Source organism: Protomyctophum parallelum (genome assembly GCF_964188405.1).
Source record: "Protomyctophum parallelum genome assembly, chromosome: 9".
Lineage (NCBI taxonomy): Eukaryota > Metazoa > Chordata > Actinopteri > Myctophiformes > Myctophidae > Protomyctophum > Protomyctophum parallelum.
The window spans coordinates 28466570-28486988 of NC_139706.1; the positions used below are offsets into that span (position 1 = coordinate 28466570).

Below are 20419 nucleotides of genomic sequence, written 5' to 3' on the forward strand. Positions count from 1 at the left end.
GTAGATGGTAGATGCTAATATACATGATAGTAGTATGTAGGCCTTTAATGTTCAGAAGTTGGACCTATACAGCACCTTTAGAGCACCACAATGTAAGAATTACTACAATGGAAACAAGCTCCTGGGGCTTTTTGTGGTGTTATCCTTTTAGCATAACTTTACTGTACCTGTACGTGTACTGTTAATAATCATGTTAATAAAGTATTCAATCAATCAATCAAACCTCCAATCAATCATTCATAATTTCCTTTGTAAATGTTATTATTGCTGCTGTTATTGTTATTGTTGCTACTACTACGTTGGAAAAGAAACCACATGTTTTCTGTTTTGTGCTCATTTATGAAGTGCAACATATATATATATCTTGAATCTTGAAACTCAGATCACAGCAACAGTGTGTGTGTGTGTGTGTGTGTGTGTGTGTGTGTGTGTGTGTGTGTGTGTGTGTGTGTGTGTGTGTGTGCGTGCCTGAGTGCGTGCGTGTGTGCGTGTGCGTGCGTGCGTGCGTGCGTTTGTGTTTGTGTGTGTGGTATGGTATCACACACCAGGGGGAGACAAAGTTTGTCTCCATAGCTTCTGGAGTCTAGACAATTTGCATCTGAATTGATTTATATTATTTTGCAGTGGTGTAACTGTAAAGTAACAAAGTACATTTACTCAAGTACTGTACTTAAGTACAATTTTGAGGTATTTATTTATTTTTCACTTTCCTGGAGTATTTCACATTTCCAGTAGGCTACTTCTACTACACTACATCGGATGCAAATATTAGGCTATATAGTACACTTTGATTATTATTACAAAACTATAATATAGTTTTGTAATAATATAAATACATTTTGGCCATTTGAAAATAGCAGTATACAACCTCACAATGCTTTGCGATGCTACGCATTGAGAGCTTGTAGATTGACTATTTTGTGAAATGGGACATTCTGCATAATGAGTAGCCTACTTTTGGTAGGCTACTTTAAATTCATTTTGATACTTTTGTACTTTTACGCAAGTACATTTAGAATTCCAGACTTTTATTCTTATACAAGTAGGCCTATAGTGATACTTATTTTTATTTTTTTAAGATATTGTTTTGCGGCTTACGCCTTTTATTGATTTTTGAAGGGACAGACAGTAGGCTGACAGGAAACGGGAGAGAGATGGGGGGATGACATGCAGTAAGGGCCGTGTCGGGTCCGGGAGTCGAACCCGCGGCACACTGCGACTGGATTACCAGTCCGGTGCCCAGACCGTTACGCTACGGCCTGGGCCTATAGTGATACTTCTAAGTAAAAATCACACCTGTGTGAAGTGAGCGGTGCAACTATACATGTATTGTTATAGTTATTGTACTGTGCTCTGTACTGTATTGTAGTGTACTGTGTGTGCTCTGTAATGTACGTACTTTGATTATTTTTGGAAAGAAACTTTGAGAAATGACAGAGTTACCGTGTGGGGGTCCCCGGAACATCCAGACCCCCAGGAACGCGCCCAGGGGGGGGCGGCCCGGTTCCGGTGAGCCTTACTGGGTCCGAGAAATGACAGTTACCATGTGGGGGTCCCCGGAACATCCAGACCTCAGGAACACGCCCACACATAGGGACACACATAGCTGCGTAATGGAGCGGAGGCACCGCTCAAAAAATCTGACCCGTGTGAAGTGAGGGGCGTCCTCGCTTTCCTGTCCTCACTTTTGAAGCTTTTCTGTACTGTAATTCTCATGTTAAATACTTCATAATAAATACTTCAATCAATCAATCAATCAAACTCATCCAATCAAATCATCGCTATGGGGGGCACACACACACACACACACACACACACACAAACACAGTCACACACACACACACACACACACACACACACACACACACACACACACACACACACACACGCACACGCACAAGCACGCGCGCGCGCGCACACACACACACACACACACACACACACACACACACACACACACACACACACACACACACACACTAAACTGGGCATAAGAGGAATGTGAGTAATTTTTCCACTGTTCTTTTGTCACCTTGATCGAGGTAATTATCGGTGGTTCTGAAAGCAGTCTACGAGAGTATGGCCTATAACTGCATAGCCTATTATATTAACAAATAGCACAGTCAATCTGGTGCTACAATTGTGTATGTAGTTGAATGAATCAAATAGTCCATCTTCATTTAGGTAACAAGAAAATTAATCAATTGTAATTGCAATTTCATAGTAACCCCCAAACTTTTTTTCTTTCTTAAAAAAAAAAAAAAAAGTATAATCCAACCTGCTCCGATCAATCCACCCCACGCGGTGCTGTCTTCTCTTGAAGTCCTGTCCAGAATGACACTGCCCACACCCATTTAAAATCAAAGAAATGCATTCCACCGTGAATATCAACCAATCGGTAAGAAGGAGGGCGTATAGCCTACTGCCTTTACTCCAGCTTTGTGAGAGTGGGAAGTTTAGGTTATCTGTGATTCTGTGAACACTGAACAGCTGCTGCAAGAGAATGATGCACCTTAGCACGGATAGGTGCGGGATGTTTTTCGACTCACAGTGTATATTCTGGCAACTTTAACCACTGCACTTCGTTTTAGGGGTTTATGTTGAAACTTCAAGGAGTCTTCTCTGTGGCTTTACACTACAAATGGCTTGGATTATTTCCCCGCATCTGCACAGGACTGGTGCTGCTTTTATTATTCTGATTGCCGCCATTCTGACAGGTGGTGCGGTTGCGCAGATTTTTGACAGTTATGGATTATCCTATGCCTTGAGATCCGAGCTGTCAGAGGATGCGATATTGGTTGCCAACAATGGAATACGCGTGCCTTTTGGGAGATCCGTCTTTATCGATCCAATCAACGACTTGGTTATTCAAGTCCAGCCTGGTGACAAATGCAGCATAACAGTTCTCGACCATGATCCCTTGTCTCAAAGACCCGGACACCTGTCTCCAAAAAAGTTTCCATGCGAATTCGGTCCAAACGACGTGAAGTATTCTCACTTCGGTTCTAGGAGCCCTCCGAGGGATAGGGTGAGGTTACAACTCAGGTATGACACTCAAACGGACACAATTATAATTCCGTTTATGATGGAGGTGGAAGTAGTTTTCACACAATTGGAAGTGCTAACCAAAAATATGCCACTCACGGTGGACAGGCTACTGGGCACCAGCAACCCTATTGATAGAAAGATTTTAGAGTTCACATTTGATAGAAGCGCACACCAATGCAAAATAGCGTCTCTCTCCAGTGACAGCGCGCTGCCCAGATATGGGAGACTTGTGGATGAGAGCAATCTTGGAAAGATGGTTGACTGTGATGAATTCACAAGGATGAATATCCGTTATCAGCACACTTTTGCTTTCAAATCACCAAACAGAGATTATATCCCAATGCTTGTAGAATTACAGGATAAAGAAGGCAATTTGCTCAAACAGGAATTTTTCCAAATCTTGGTGCGAATTAAAGAAGGGGAAGAAAATAGTGCTCCTAAACCTAGTTTTGTAGCAATGATGATGATGGAGGTGGACCAGTTTGTAATGACAGCTATAACCAGTGATATGTTGGCTGCGGAGGATGTTGAATCTAATCCGGATGATTTAATTTTCAATATCACATCCCCTCTGTCATTTGAGGAAGGGTACATAGTGAGCACTGATGATAGGAATTTGCCAATAACTTCATTTTATCAAGCAGATCTCAAAGACCTGAAAATAGCTTACAAACCTCCTGCTGTGGATTCAGACACTGAGCGCATTTTCCAAATTGAGTTTGAGGTTGTGGATACAGATGGGGCTGTGTCTGACCCGTTTGCTTTCATGATTGTTGTTAAACCTATGAACACGTTGGCCCCCGTGGTGACAAAGAATACTGGACAATTGCTGTATGAGGGGCAATCCAGGCCGCTGTCAAGTTCACATAATCTTGAAATCAGTGATGAGGACAATTTAGACAAAGTTAGAGTCAGTGTAATTGATGGGCTTCGACATGGAGAGCTGACTGTTTTGGGCTCAAGGAGGAAATTTTTCACCCCTACAGACCTTGATGCAGGTGTTGTTATTTACCAACATGACGGAAGTGATACATATAGTGACAATATTATTTTCAGGATGACTGATGGCATAAATGAGGTGGAATTTCTGTTTCCTATCACTGTTGTGCCAACTGATGATGAGCCTCCTATTATCAATGCCAACACTGGTTTGATTTTGTTCAAAAACCAAATGATGCCAATTTCCCCTGTTATGCTCAGCGCAGCAGACATAGACTCAGAGGATTCTACTATAAGATTCACTATAGAGCCTCCCTTTTCCACTGTTGGAGAAGTACTGCTCCGCCAGTCTGAGGCCCCAGAAGACCCATCGACATGGCGGTTTAATGCTGAGGATGAACTATATGAGAAAGTAATAACAGAGTGGCTGCAGCAAGACATTACTGATGGTAAACTGTTTTACAAGCATATAGGACCTCACAGCACCAGCACAGTCATGGATCAGTTTGTGTTCAGAGTTCAAGATGACAATGATCCGCCTAACCAGTCTAGTGAGAGCTCATTCATCATTAAGGTACTACCCATTGATGACATCCCCCCTGAACTGTATCCTGGCACTTCTCTGCAGATGACTGTACACGAATATCAGCTCACTTACTTTCGCAAAAAATTCCTCCGCTACACTGACCTGGACTCGGAAGATAGGGATCTTAAATACATTATCACCCAGCCACCGACAGATACAGACAAGAACAGCCCTGTTATATTGGGATCCATTGTGTTAACCGAAAGACCAGGAACTGAAGTCACAACCTTCACTCAGGCACAGATTAACCACCACAAAATAGCTTACAAACCCCCAGACCTTGAGCTAGGAATCACTACTCATGTTGTGCAATTCAAGTACTCTGTGGAAGATACCTCTGGAAATAGCGTACCTGGGGATTTCACCATAGTTCTACAGCCAGTTGACAATAATCCACCCCAGATAACTAACACTGGCTTCACAGTGTTTGAACGCGGCACACACATCATTACAAGTGCAGAGCTGGACACCACAGACACAGACACAGACAGTAAACAGATATTGTTTACCGTCACTCAGCCTCCGCTACATGGCCATATCAAGTTTACTTTCACTGATATGACAAAAGGCGACACTTTCAGCCTTGATGACATTGCTGGTGGTAGTGTGTCCTACATTCATAATGGTGATGAATCAACAGCTGATTCAGTACAGATAGATGTCAGTGATGGTGTCCACGTTGTTTCAATTACTATCAGGGTTACTGTGAAGCCCATTGATGATGAGACACCGACTATCAGCCTCCCACCTGGCACGATTGGCTCTTATATCGATGTATTGGAAAACGGTGCAACAGAAATCACGACCAATGTTATTCAAGGAAGGGATGAGGACACAGACGACCTGCGCTTGACCTTCATTGTGGAGGACCCACCAGACTTTGGTGAAATCCTAGTGAGAGGTGTCCCCTCAGGCAGGTTCACCCAGGCTGACATCATCAATGGTCTGGTGGTCTATGCACACACCAGTGGAGAACTGGGCTTTACCACAAAGGATGATTACTTTAATCTCACACTGACTGACATGTCTGACGAGTGGACTGTAGGGGGTAATATGGTCTCCGGTGTCAGAGTTCATGTCACTATTCTTCCGTTAGACAGCCAAGCCCCGGAGGTCTTTGTGGGGCCGCAGTTTACTGTTGTTGAAGGAGAGAAAAATATGATTGACATCCTTCATATAAGCGCTGATGATGTGGACACGCTCACTGATGACCTCCTTTGCACAATTATTGTCCAGTCAACCTCTGGCTATGTGGAAAATATCTCCCCAGCCCCAGGCTCAGAGAAGTCCAGGTCAGGGACAGCTATTAGTGCTTTCACCATTAAGGACATCCGACAGAATCACATTTACTATGTTCAAAGTATTCATAAAGGAGTAGAACCAGTGGAGGACAGGTTTACATTCAGATGCTCTGATGGAATTAATTTCTCTGAGAGGCACTTCTTCCCTATTTCCATAATACCCGCTAATGATGAAAATCCTGAGATTTACATGAGAGAGTTTGTTGTTATGGAAGGTATGAACATAGTGATTGACACACCCATCCTAAATGGTGCTGATGGAGATATCCCCTTCGATGAGTTGACATTCATTATCACGATACCACCCAAGCATGGAAATATTCTCAATCAGCTCACTACTGGCACTGTACCAGTCACAAACTTTACCTTGGATCAGATCAGGGAGGCCTCCAGCATTGTATACGAACATGATGACTCAGAGACCACAGAGGACAGCTTTGATGTCCTCCTGACAGATGGTAAATTCAAGGTGGAGAAAACCGTAATAGTTATGATTATCCCCATAGATGATGAAACTCCGAGAATGGCAATCAATGATGGACTTGAGATAGAGATTGGTGACGTGAAAATCATAAGCAATAATGATTTGAAAGCCACTGATTTGGACTCTGATGACAGCACACTTACATATATTGTCCGCTATGGGCCTGGCCAGGGTTATTTGCAAATGGCAACGCCTTATGGGACATTCCAAAATATCACAGTTGGAATGAACTTTACACAGAGCGAAGTGGACCAGGGATTGATTGTGTATATTCACAATGGACAAGAGGGGATTCGTGACCTTATCAAATTCGATGTGACGGATGGCCTCAACCCTTTGATTGACAGGTACTTCTATGTCACTGTGGGTGGCATTGACATGGTTTTTCCAGATGTTGTCAGTAAAGGCGTTTCCCTCAAAGAGGGAGGCAGGGTGACCCTGACCACTGACCTACTCAGTACCAGTGACCTGAACAGCCCAGACGAATACCTGGTCTTCACAATCACCCGAGCCCCAATGAGAGGACACCTGGAATGTACTGACACCCCTGGGATGCCCATCACATCCTTCTCGCAGCTCCAGCTCGCTGGAAACAAAATCTATTACATCCACACGGCCGACGATGAAGTGAAGATGGATAGCTTTGAATTTGAGGTAACCGATGGTTACAACCCGGTGTTCCGCACATTCCGTGTCTCCATCAGTGATGTGGACAATAAAAAGCCTGTCGTAACAGTGCATGGCCTGGTAGTAACCGAGGGTGAGAACAAACTCATCACTCCCTTTGAGCTTACAGTGGAAGATAGGGACACTGCAGACCGACTGTTGAAATTCACAGTCACTCAGATCCCTGTGCACGGACGCCTGCTTTTCAATAACACCAGGCCTGTCACCACCTTCACCAAGCAGGACCTGAATGAGAACTTGATCAGTTACAAGCATGATGGCACTGAGACTGCTGAGGACAGCTTCTCCTTCACTGTCACTGATGGCACTCACACAGACTTCTATGTGTTTCCGGATACAGTATTTGAGACTCGTAAACCTCAGGTGATGAAGATCACCGTCTTCTCTGTGGATAATGGAGTGCCACAGATACTGGTGAACAAGGGTGCCCCAACATTGAGGGGTTTAGACACTGGTCATCTGGGCTTCTTGATTACTAGTAAGACACTGAAGGCGGAGGACAGAGACAGCCTACAGGATTCAGTGACCTTCAAGGTCACTGTGGGAGCAGAGCATGGTTACCTCATCAACCTCGGCAGAGGGAATGCTACTGTCACCACCTTTACTCAAGGTAAGTGTATTTTATTACTACTGGGAATAAACTATATTTACTATATTTGCAAAGCTTTGCTCAGGCTTATCATAAATAAAATAACTATGAAATGCACTTGGTAGAGTACAGACTGAGAGCTCAGCAGGTTCAAATCCATATCCAAGATTTCACCTAATAAATTTACAGTATATTATTGCATTTATTCATTTACTACTGACAACTGTAAAGTAGCGTGGTTATAAAACCAGAAATCATGGGCATTGACCAATGACAGAGGGTCCGACTATACTGCAGCACAGTGCGATGATGCCCCACGTGGGTGGTGGACTGGAACGTCAACCAGTAGCTCTGAACTCAGCCCAATGAAACCCCAAGCAGAAAGTGGGTGTGAACTGGAAAGAAGGTCAATCAGTTCTTTCTTGTCCCATGGCTAACTTTTCCTGTAAGTTCTGTTCTGTTCTGTTCTTTATAAACTGAGTTTTAATTCAAAGGTTTTGCACGCACTCAGACACGCATGCATGCACGCACGCACGCACTGTGTGTACTGTGTGTGTGATATTCCTAAACACTTTCAGGCAAGCGAGATCAGTGTACAGTGTACACCATGTACCTCCTGCTTGCAGTTATTGAATCACTCTGAAGACGCTCTTCTCAGGAGACATGTTTAATATTTCAAGAGAGCTTGCAGGGATAAACAGACAGCAAATAAAGTCACTATTTCCCATCATGGATATTTGAAATTGTGGCTATGAATATTTATGAGCCAGCAGATTTGAGAGGAAAGGATTGACATTAAATATTGAAGATATATAGCAAGGGCTAGTGTGAACTTCACATTCTGTCAGATTGTATGGATGTATAGAACCCACTATATTTTAAATAGTAAAACAGAAGACTGTGGTAAAGCCCCTGGAGTGTAGTTTGTTGTTCCTTAATGCTCAGTGTGTCATTCGGGAGACAATTTGTCAAGCAGTCTTGGCTTGCCTTTAAAAGCAATTGTCAAGCCGAGTCAGCCGACTGTAGATAGTCTTTAAACCTCTGGACATTTATGTCCATTAAGTCTAAATAGGGGAGGAATCCTACTTTGCCAAATATTATTTGTGTGATATTCATGAAATAAATATATTTATTATTTATCATCATCATTTTATTATATCAATATTTGCCTTTTTTATTTTAGCTGACATTGATGACATGAAGATATGCTATGTTCTGACGGACCATGACAATGCAACTAATGACATCTTCCATTTCTCCATTGAGGACAAGGGTAAGTTCAATTGCATACATTACCAAATATAATTTGATATTTCAAGAAGATTGGACAGCATCTATGCTATGTAGTAGCAAACAAATTGATTCAATGAAGCTTATTGAAGAGTACAATTTTCCATCTCGTGCAAACAGCCAATGTTAAAATAATATATTTGTATGGATATCAGAGCTGTCCTTTAACATTCCAGGATATCTTTCTTCATGGTGAATCTCCTTGAAATACTGGTGACAGCTTCTGGCTTTACACACAATAAGATGGTCTGTTTAGGCTACTTAGTGACACTCAGGCCACCAACATCCCAACAATATGAACCAGTCTTGAATTAGGAAAGATAAAGGCTTTCACTGTTAGGTATGCAAGTGATGAGGCCCTGTGTATGGTTCGAGATGATAACGCTGGTGTCGCATGTTAGTCGAAGTAGCATGCCTGACAGTGTCTCCTTTCTTCTACCCTTCTGGGGTGATGAGGGAACACAAAGGATCCCACTGACAGAGGCCCTCTCTTTTCCCACAGGCATATCAGTGGGCCCCCTAAATGCATTTCCCCATCCCTCAACTTGGGACTAATCTGTGGCTTCAGCGAAATAATAGACAGGTTAACCGCAATGCCAACAGGTGGATGGGGGGGATAATGAGTGTGTTGACTAAAATTAGACGCCGCTTTATTGAGAAGATCGAGACACTGAATGCCAGGACTTTTATCTGTGTGGCTTGTGGTGGCGAAGGCATTGATGTTTAGTTAATTCTATTCAATGCCTTTTTATTTTTGCTCAATTGGATTATTTGTTATGGATCTCTCTCTCTTTCTCTTGATAGTTCTTCTCTCTCTCTCTCTCTCTCTCTCTCTCTCTCTCTCTCTCTCTCTCTCTCTCTCTCTCTCTCTCTCTCTCTCTCTCTCTCTCTCTCTCTCACACACATGCACACAATTAACTTGAAGGGTTGTCTCAATACTCTGTAGGTAGACACAATGAATTTGTACAAGTCTGCATGCTAATACTGCTATGTTAATAATGTTAATACAGATTCCTTCTAAAACATTGTTTACATAAAGTATTTCAGACTTTCAAAAGGACCTTACACCTGGCACATCTTATCGTCAGATGTCAAACATATGCTTGTCAGTCATAGTCATCACCTTTTATAGACAGTTAAAGCTGAAAGCATCATCACCTGACAAGTGATAACAGTCAGTGCACTTAGGAAACAGCTGCAGTCTGCAGAACATTGGAATGGCATGCACACGGTCGTGTAAAGTGATGGAGAGCCTTCTACGATTGACCCATTCGCAAGAAGCTGCCCTAGGCCTACATATTATACGCAAGCTTGTGAGGTAGCCACAGAGCTGTAATTATTTTAAGGATTTGAGCTGTGCTGGTGGTTGCTGCCTTAAATCCCCAGATAGAGCCTCAAACTCTTTGAACAGCAGTTTTGAGGAGCAGCCAGCAAACAGTACACAGCTAATATAGTCATGTTCAGCAAAGAGAAATAAGAAACCCACTAGTTCTTAATTCATGTTCAGTGGCACAGTATATACTAATGCAAGTACACCTGCAGTTGCTATTACTGTATTATTATTAGCCTATTATTATTATTAGAAAAGCTATTTTTCTTGTGAATGGTAAGATGTTTCTTTCTTTAATTTATTCTAATTCCTGTGAATTAATGCATTCACAATGTAATAATAGTGTGTGGTGTGCAAGAGTTTTTATGTGGTTCAGGGGTACACTGCATGCATGTGTGCGTGTGTATGATGTGTGTGGTGTGTATGATGTGTGTGGTGTATTTCTGTCTGTTAGCTCAATTAAACAATAGAGCTGAAAGCCTTCTCTCAGCTGCCATTGTTGCTCTTGCTCTGCTCTAACTTGAGAGCACTGGACTGAGGCCAGTGTTCTACCCAAGTGATTGTTTTAAGGTTCCTGTTTACATTGCCCATCCAAAAGGAAAGCAATTACAGAATGCACTCACCATGAGAAACATCTCCATGCACTCATTTATTTGCCCTTGTTTAGAGTGTTTTACTCTTTTTTTTAATGCAGCCACAAGCTTGTTCCTCCTGATAAAGTTGAGGTCCTCAGTCTCGTTAGTTGAGTTGATGGATTATACTTTGTTACTGTAGATAACCCAATCTCTGCCTATTTGTATACCTATTTGACCTACTGTAGTACTGCCCTGGTGCGGTGGTGATCACTTGCTAAGTGCGTGCTTGAAGTGTGTGATTTTGATAGATAGAGATACTCTTGCTCAGACAGTCTCATGCAGAATATTGCATTTTAAAAACTGGCTGCAGATTACAGAATAATGCAATTTTTCAATGTAAGCTGGTGGAAAATTGTCATCTTTTAACCAAGGATAAATACTGTATAATATTGACATTAGAGAACCTATTGTAATCTAATTGTAATTTGTTGGATTTCTATAGCCATGCCATTGAGATAGGCAACATAATTGAAATGTGACACAATGAACGAAGGCAGAAATAATGTAGCCTGGCTAATAACCCAGACTCAAATAACACTGTCGCCAACGGCTGATTCGGTCTGGCTTATTAGCCAGGCTACAAATAATGCATCTTAAACCCCCTTGTGGAACTTTGTTCACATAATTTGTGTACTTAACAAGTCTGCAAAACTTTGTGAAAGTGTTTACATTGAACCTCTTACTTGAATGCGTTTTCCGTTTGGCTAGGAAATGAAGCAGTCACAGTGGTCCTTTATTTCTGGGTTAGGGTGGTTGAGTTCTGCCTAAAGCAGGTGACAGACAGAGGTCATAATCTGCGAGGAGTTTGTGTGTCTTGCCATTTGTCATGCTTGTCAAAGCCTTGAATGAATTATCACTGGAGGCTGAAGTCGCACATGTATTAGTTTGTGTTTCTGTGTTTACCGTGTGAAGAGAAACAACACACCTGGACTAAGTCAGGAACAAAGTTTTGGAACAAGAGTTGCTTTAATTTCCTACACAGGGTCAGAGCATTGATTTTGCGTGTGTGCAAATTCACGTCTATGTGTGTGTTTGTGTGTGTTCATTCGTGTACGTGTGCATGCATGCACGTGCGCCATGTTAGCTGTCAGGTAGATGTTGTGTTTCGGTGCACTCCATCCCTCACACTGTCTCTGTAGGACTGGTGGTGCATTCAGGTGAGCTTACCTAAGCACACACACAAGCCTTAGCAGTCCCAGCCAGTTGTTTGTGGAGCTCAATCTCTGTCTGCCTCCAGCAACTTAATCCAGCCAGTCAGTCAGCATCAGGGATGTTCCAACTGACAGACAGACTGCTGTGGCCTTTGTTATGTTTTTCATTCCATGCTACTCATCCTCCCTCTCATTCTGTCTGTCTGTCTGTCTGTCTGTCTGTCTGTCTGTCTGTCTGTCTGTCTGTCTGTCTGTCTGTCTGTCTGTCTGTCTGTCTGTCTGTCTGTCTGTCTGTCTGTCTGTCTGTCTGTCTGTCTGTCTGTCTGTCTGTCTGTCTGTCTGTCTGTCTGTCTGTCTGTCTGTCTGTCTGTCTGTCTGTCTGTCTGTCTGTCTGTCTGTCTGTCTGTCTGTCTGTCTGTCTGTCTGTCTGTCTGTCTGTCTGTCTGTCTGTCTGTCTGTCTGTCTGTCTGTCTGTCTGTCTGTCTGTCTGTCTGTCCCCTCCCACCCTGTCAATCTATCCCCTTCCCTTCCCTCCCATCCTCCCTTCCCATCTGTCTGTCTGTCCGTCCCTTCTGTCCCTCGCTTAGTCAGTCAGTCAGTCAGTCAGTCAGTCAGTCAGTCAGTCAGTCTGTCTGTCTGTCTGCCTGTCTGTCTGTCTTTTCCCCTCCCCCTCCTTCATGTTAAAGGGTTAAGGAGGAAGGATGAGAATGAACTACTTTCAAAGTTCAACGTCAGCAAATATGACATGCTTCTACTGTACCATGTGAGAAGTGAGAATTTTACTGCCACGTTTCTAATTCCATAAATCAGATTTTGTGGTGGATTGGATCTACAGTCTGGAACAAGAAGCACATTCCTCATTGGATCATTCATTTTTCCTTTACATGGCACCAGCTTGAAATATGGAGGAATGTATTTCCCTGCCTGACCTTTGCAATATTCAGTGCATTTATAAACTGCCTTACCTGACTCACTAGGCATGATGGCTCGTTATTTCTGCTCCATGAAACGAGATACATACTGTATGTGTACGTCATCATGAATGCCCTGAGTTCTCACAAGTGACTCATGCTGACTTATACTTAGTTGCGCACTATGTCGCCCTATCTACAAGCTCACAATGTGTCATGCTGCAACGTGTTGTGAGTTTGTAGATCTGCTAGTTTTGGCGTGCAATACCGGCATGCAAGGAAGAATAATAAAATCAGGCGTCAGTGTCACGTCATGTGCTATGTTGAGCACCTACAGTATGTTTTCTATATGATCAACAGCAGTGACTGCAGAATGCATGTTTGAATCCATCTCTCTATTTGCCCTACCTTCCTAATCCCAGGTTCGAAAGGGATTAGATTTCTCTCTGTAGCGTGCCAAAGCATAGCAAACGTAACAGAGAACATGTAGTTGCACTCGCACGCAAATCAAAGTTAGTAGAATGTTTGTATGGTTGGTCATAATCCTTGTTCCCAGCCCTGGAAAGGTTTTGTCTGTGTTTTTCTACCCCATGAAATTACTACCCCCAGACTTACATTAGGTGGGACATAGTTATAGTACTATTATGGTAGTTATGGTATATATATTGCATACATGGTTTGCTATAGGCATCTCTGCAATGCTGTGGGAAATTATATAGCAAGGGCTATTGTCCTTGGTTGGTGTGTGTGTGTGTGTGTGTGTGTGTGTGTGTGTGTGTGTGTGTGTGTGTGTGTGTGTGTGTGTGTGTGTGTGTGTGTGTGTGTGTGTGTGTGTGTGTGTGTGTGTGTGTGTGTGTGTGTGTGTGTGTGTGTGTGTACTAGAGATCTCATCACAGTCCATCTGTGCTGTGGCTAATAAAATATTTGTTAGTCATCTTGTTGGGGGGAAAATGTAATGTTATGATAAAACATCTGGTAGCTGATTACAGAGCTGTTCCCAGGTAACAGCTGCTTGATGGAAACAGAATTACAGAGAGGATATAAGTTGATCAGTATGATTTGTCTGGCTTGCTTGTTTCCTCAATTCATGCCACTAACATTTTTTTAAAGATATTTTTGGGGCGTTTCTGTCTTTATAGATTACAGTGTAGATAGACAGGAAACAGGGGGAGAGAGATGGGGAGAGACATGCAGCAAAGATCGTTGGGAACGGACTCGAACCCGCGATGCACTGCCATGCCGCTTATGTGCCTACAGTAGGTGCCTGGACTGCTGGACCACGGCCCAGGTCATGCCACTAACTTTGAGGCTTGTTTTTCACCACATGACAAAACAAAAATACACCTCTTCCTCTATGCAATTTCCATCCGAACTCAAGTACTCTGTGAGGGAAATCCATTCCGTTGCCTTGCACTATTATGCAACAAAACATTAGCCATAATTGGGTCGTTCATTGTGACAAGGTCAATGATGGTCCGCTATGACACGATGAAGCTCTGGCAGTGCCAGAGACTTTGGGCAAATGTGTAGCTGTTGAGCTGGTTGTCATAATGAATGTTCTATGTTTGTGTTAACAGATACTACTACTTGACCAGAAATATATACTGTGGCAACTTGACAGGCTTCATGTGTTAAAAGCATAAGAAGTCAAATAATATCTGCTATAGACAGATACAGTATTATGAAAGATGTCAGGAAATATTGCCTTTGGAGAATTGCCAACCCATGTTGTCCTCTTCTGCATATGCCAAGAGTTTCACCTAGTCTCATCCCATGTAGACAATTCAACTTGTACAGTCTGATGAAGTGTATAATCACAATTCAACACTTTTCCCATCGCGTAGTGCGACATGTGAAGGAAATTAGACAGTGAAAATTGTACAGGCTTCAGGAAACATAAGTGCCTGTTGAGGCTGTGAAAAATGCAAATGTGTTACTGTTAATCCACTATTCTGGTACAGTAATTAACAGAAGCAACAGCAATGCAATTAGAAAATGGCCTGGAAGTTGCCAGTGCTTCTTTGCCGTGTCAGTGCCATTGTCTTTATGGAGGTAAAGGGGTTATCCCGCTCTATCAGTCCTTCACTCCCTCTTGTTGTGCTGCCAGAGTAAAGATAGGGATCCGGGGTTCACTTGGCAAAGACAAATTCCGGTGTATGGAAACCCCAGGCCCAGGCTTGTCCCCTGGATGATGATGTGTGTCGTCATCCCTGCCTTAGGATGTCTCTCTAGCAGAACTGAGATTGTTCAAGCACACATAAGCTGGCAGGCACAATGACCAATGCATTCCCTTATGTCTGAAGTAATGCCATAGTGGAGCTTTTACAACGTTAAATCCCTCTATCCCTTTGTGGAATAAGGTGTAATATGTATTATAGTAAGGTGTTATGAAGATCTAACGACCCAATCATATAGTAGCAATTTTCAGGGTGGTGAGGATTTCTACCTGCTTTGTAAAACCTGAAAGAAGAAATAGTTTACAGGATCCACACAACGAAACCTATAAGATACAATGTTTTAAATACCTAATATCCTATCCTATTTTATTTGCAGCCAAATACATTTCCAAATACATTTCCTAAAAGTAACAGTACCCAGAGGAAGCTGCTGCTGTATCTTTGTCCACTGTAGCAAATATTTTGCTCAACAAATCACCCTGGATAATGTGTCTTTGTCCCCCGAATCCCGGTAGTGGGGCTGAGTTGCCCCTCTCAGCCACTGCCCTTTGAAAAGCTGCTGACAGCTGGGGCGAGGCTACGATGTCACATCTCTCTCCCGACGGACCCGGGTGGCATGGTTGGAACCTGATGGGTACCACCAACACACCCTCATTTGTACCTCCCCCATATACTACACGCAGATGTGTATCATTTTGTGCTCACATATTGTGCACAAAAATGTGCATGCACATACAAGCACCCAAACACTGAACATTTATTCACCATGCATGCAGATGTCTAGGGACCAGCAGCCTTATCATATATTCTCTGATAAAGGCAGCACTGCTAGGATGGTGAATCAAGATGTGTAGCATAAAATGAATTTTAATTGATATCTGTCTTTGATTTAATTTGATTTGTCTTTGCTTTCAAGCTGCTGTCAGCTTCGTTATGATGTTAGGCGAGTGAAAGAAGGAGGTTAAAATAACCTGTTCACTTGATTATAATATTAGTAGCGAGGTGTAATTGCAGGAAAATCCACAAAAGGTTATTAAAAAAAGTTCAATTGAGAAGGTTTCTGGAAATGTGATGGGCGCGTAACTTGGGAATATCCTGCCTCTCATTTCACAGGTTTTTTTTAATGCACATGTTGACAAAAACCTTTTGGGGATTCAACATATGTACAGTAAGTAAGTAAGTAAGTAAGTGCTGTAGCTCCTGTTTACCACTACCACCTGCTTCCTTCCGATGTTGGGCTTGATAGGCAGGATGTGAGGACTCGTCAGTTGAGGAATGGCATGGAGTCCGGGGGAAATGAAAAGGTGTTCTGTGGGTTCCAGGGCAAGGCTTCAATCCGCTTCCTGATGCCTCAAGCCATGGCATTAAAGTGCTGACACGCAGCTCACTCTCTAAACACAGCCTGCGTTGACATGTTCTGAGCACTCAAATACAGTAGGTAGGCCCTGTGGATATGCAGCCAAATCTACATATGAATGGAGATTATTTTTCTGTCATATTCGATTAGATGTAGCTATGAACATACATGTATAGTGTTGGTACTGTAGTCTCTCAACAAACTACCTAAATACCTAATGGGCATGGGTCAGAAAATACGACTTCTGCCTTATAACATATATGTTCTCTGCCTGTCTGCACCTATAACTACACAACATACCTCACACAAATTTTCACAAGTAGCTAAAAAAAGATGTGCTCGAGTTGCAGGCCAAGAGAGCTATTATCGAGTAACTTGGATGCAATGCAAGTGAAAGCTAATCTTGTTTAGCTAGAAATGTAGACGGCACCCTGTAAATCAGTTAAAGTTTTCAGACCCATTTAAAAGTTACAGGCATCACATAATAAACTAAACAAATTTCAAACAGTATTTCCAAGTTAACTAACTTCATCAGTTACCACATTATACATGTTTATACATTTTTGACATATACATAATACATTCTTTATGAACAGCACTGTTTGAGGGCTTAACTTAGTTTTCCAGGACTGGGTCTGTAAAGGTAAAAGTTACATATTAACAAGAGAATGAAGTGAGGGAAACAAAGAATGTCAATTAGGAGGACCAGAACTAGACGCCAGGGGAATCTGATATACTGTAGTTGGTGCCTTTAGCTTCTCAAATCCCTCAGTAATTTCGCAGGACTGTTCCAATTAGCACAGAATTGTTCTTTAATATGTTTAGTGTTAGAGTGACTCATCTAGTCTGGGCCATATTTCATGATATTGTATGTTTAGATAGCTTTGGAGGGCCCTCTCTTTCTGCCAGTTTAATTTAGAAACCTTTGGGATTGTTTGTTAGTTGTTAGTCAGTCGATCTGAAAAGTGCATTTTTCATGGGTGAGTGATTTTCAGTTAAACTGTCACTGACTGCGCTTTAGACAACAGGGCAGCTGGCCTTTGACATTTAGCCTTTGGTCTGGTCTGACAATGTAGACACTGGAGGATCTTAATATGCCACAAATGTTACAGTATGTGTATTATTATTATTATTATTATTAAGGGGCCAAGCCGAAATAACCTATGGTTCCTTATTGTATTTATCTGTTTTCTTCATATTTTTCTTCTTCCTCTTCTTCCGTCAAAAATTGCAGTAACCGTGGAGTCGGTTTTCGCAAAACTTGGCAATATGGTAGAGGGATATGCCAAACGGCGAGGAAGCGAAGCCCACAACCAATGGCCAAAGGGTGGCGCTATAGCACTCAATTGAAAATGCTAACTTTGAACACGTTTGACCGTCCGCAATAAAACTTCTGACTTTTGACCACTGATCTTTAGATCACGCACTATTTTGAATTATAACGAGGAAGGGGCGGACGTTAGATCAGAGTGCACCAGACGGTCTCTCAGGCTACGACTGCGTGTGAAACACAACAGAGGGGGATCAGTACAGGTCCTATATTTGAGGATCACTTTGAAGGACAGCTAGTTTTTTTTTAATTATGTTTTAATAGGACCTGCCGCTGGTGTATATCGTGTGGTTTGGTTTCTTTTGTAAAAGGGCGTAGTGTTCTGTCGTATGCAGAGTCGAGGTCTATTTTAGCATAGCCTCTTTCTGAAAAATGGTTAGTGAGCTCTGTGGCTGTGTTTACAAAGTCGGGTTGAGCTACAGTTCCTCCTGAGACATAGGAATTGGCCTACAGGGATGTTACTTATGAGCCGTTTTGAGTGATTGCTGTCAGCTTTGAGGAGGGTGTTCCTACTATTAGGGTTTTCTAGAAATTTGATTGATTATTGGCATCATGGTAAGAGTCAGTGGTGGGGTTGGCATATGTGAGAAAGAGATTTAGCTCATCTTGGGTACCTGTCCAGACCAGACCAACAGGATGTCATCTATGTACCGGTGCCATAGAGCAATTTTAGGGTGGAAAAGGTTGTTCTGGGGATTATACTGTAAATACATTTATCTTCCCAGAAACCCATGGTGAGGCATGCATAGGAGGGACTGGAGATAGAATTTGCCAACGTTATATAGTTATTAGAATTCTTTCTGCAAGTTCCACAAGAAACGTGGATGGAGGCAGCACATTTGTGGGACGTCTACCCAAGAAGTGTGAAATGGCAGTGAGACCATGCAGGCACCATGCTGCATCATGCAGGATGCATGTGTATAGGCTCTGAACATCCAAAGTGGCTAATCATTGTTACATTTGAGATTTGCGATGATGTTCAAAACATCTGTGGTGTCAATGATTGACGGCATGATGATGATGAATAGTCTACATATTGGGATAGGGGTTCTGTTATACTGCCTAAAGAAGACACATGGGACATCTGTCACTTTGTACGTGATGAAAAAATATAGCCGCAAGCAGCGATAAGAGGGGCCAAGGAATGCAGCAATAAGAAAAAGACTACAGGCAATATGCACAATAAGCGGATCTGTTAGTCCTGCAAGGCAGTAGGGGCGTGGAACGGGGGCTGGAAGTGGGCCAGGATCATTACCCATGGCGTAGGGGAATAGTGACGGGGTTTGTGCTGTGTCCGTGTGCTCAGAGAGGGGTGCTGGGACTTTCCTCAGCCTACTAGCGTGCCACCCTGAGCCGTCGTCGAGCAGGAATGTGGCGGGGCCCAGAAGGTGTCTGACCTGTCTGGGCTGGGACCAGAATGAGGCCATCTTGTTGAGTCCTGACCCAGTTGGAGACTTGAAGTGACTAGCTCTATGAGTCTATAGGGACTCAGAGCAGCAGTCGTACCCAGACAGACAGCAGAGAGCTCTATAGGACTCAGAGCTGCAGTCGTACCCAGACAGAAGAGCGCTCTAGGACTCAGATAGATAGATAGATAGATAGATAGATAGATAGATAGATAGATAGATAGATAGATAGATAGATAGATAGATAGATAGATAGATAGATAGATAGATAGATAGATAGATAGAGATAGATAGAGATAGATAGATAGATAGATCAATCAGTGCATCAGATCACAAAACAACATAAAGCTAAAACTATGAAACAACAAAACACACATTACTTCCTGTTATTGCTCAACCCCTGTAGCACTAGGCAAATATACTGCACAAAAACATGTAAATGCAGCTGTTTTTGCACAAACCCTTATTGCATTTAAGACAGCAGAAAAATTACAAAACATGTATCGCAGCAACAGATCATTTCTTAGCAGCATTGAGTGAAACTACCGCTGTGGGATAGAAGCTGTTACTAAATCTGCTGGTCCCTGACTTGATCACTCTCACCGTCTGCCTGATGGCAACAGTTGGAACAGCGAGTGACCGGAGTGGGAAGTGTCTTTCATGATGTTCTGTGTTTTTTTAAGACAGTGGGATCTGTGTAGTTCTTCCAGTGTGGGCAGAGGGCAGCCAACAATCTTCTGTGCTGTATTAATGACGCCCTGGAGCTTTTTCCTCTGTGCCACTGTACAGCTGGTGTACCACACACGTATATGCACCGGCAGTCTCTGTGTGATGTTGTTCCCCCTGAGCACCCTCAGGAAGTATAGTCTCTGCTGGGCCTTTTTCAGCAGCTCAGAGGTGTTCACGCTCCAGGTCAAGCCCTCCTCAATGTGGACTCCCAGAAAACGGAAGGAGGACACCCTCTCCACACAGTCCCCATTGATGAACAGTGGTGGAATGTCTTTTTTCTTCCTCCTGTAGTCTATGACCAGCTTCTGGGTTTTTTGATGTGTTTAGGAGCAGGTTGTTCTCACTGTGTCAACTGCACCACCTCATCCCTGTAGGCAGACTCATCTCTACTGTGGTGTCGTCCGCAAACTTTACCATGCAATTGCTGCGGTGGACGGGGGTGCAATTGTGTGTGTAGAGGGTGTAGAGC

General features: G+C 42.8%; 1 protein-coding gene across 1 annotated transcript in view; it reads left to right on the plus strand.

The window, feature by feature from the left end:
- The first annotated feature begins 2480 nt into the window (after positions 1–2480).
- Positions 2481–20419, plus strand: part of frem2b (FRAS1 related extracellular matrix 2b) — a 64942-nt gene continuing 47003 nt past the window's right edge. The window contains exons 1-2 of the mRNA XM_083773018.1: positions 2481–7655; positions 8818–8907. Coding sequence (XP_083629144.1) covers positions 2642–7655; positions 8818–8907 — 5104 coding nt within the window. The 5' untranslated portion in view covers positions 2481–2641. The remainder of the gene's footprint in view (positions 7656–8817; positions 8908–20419) is intronic.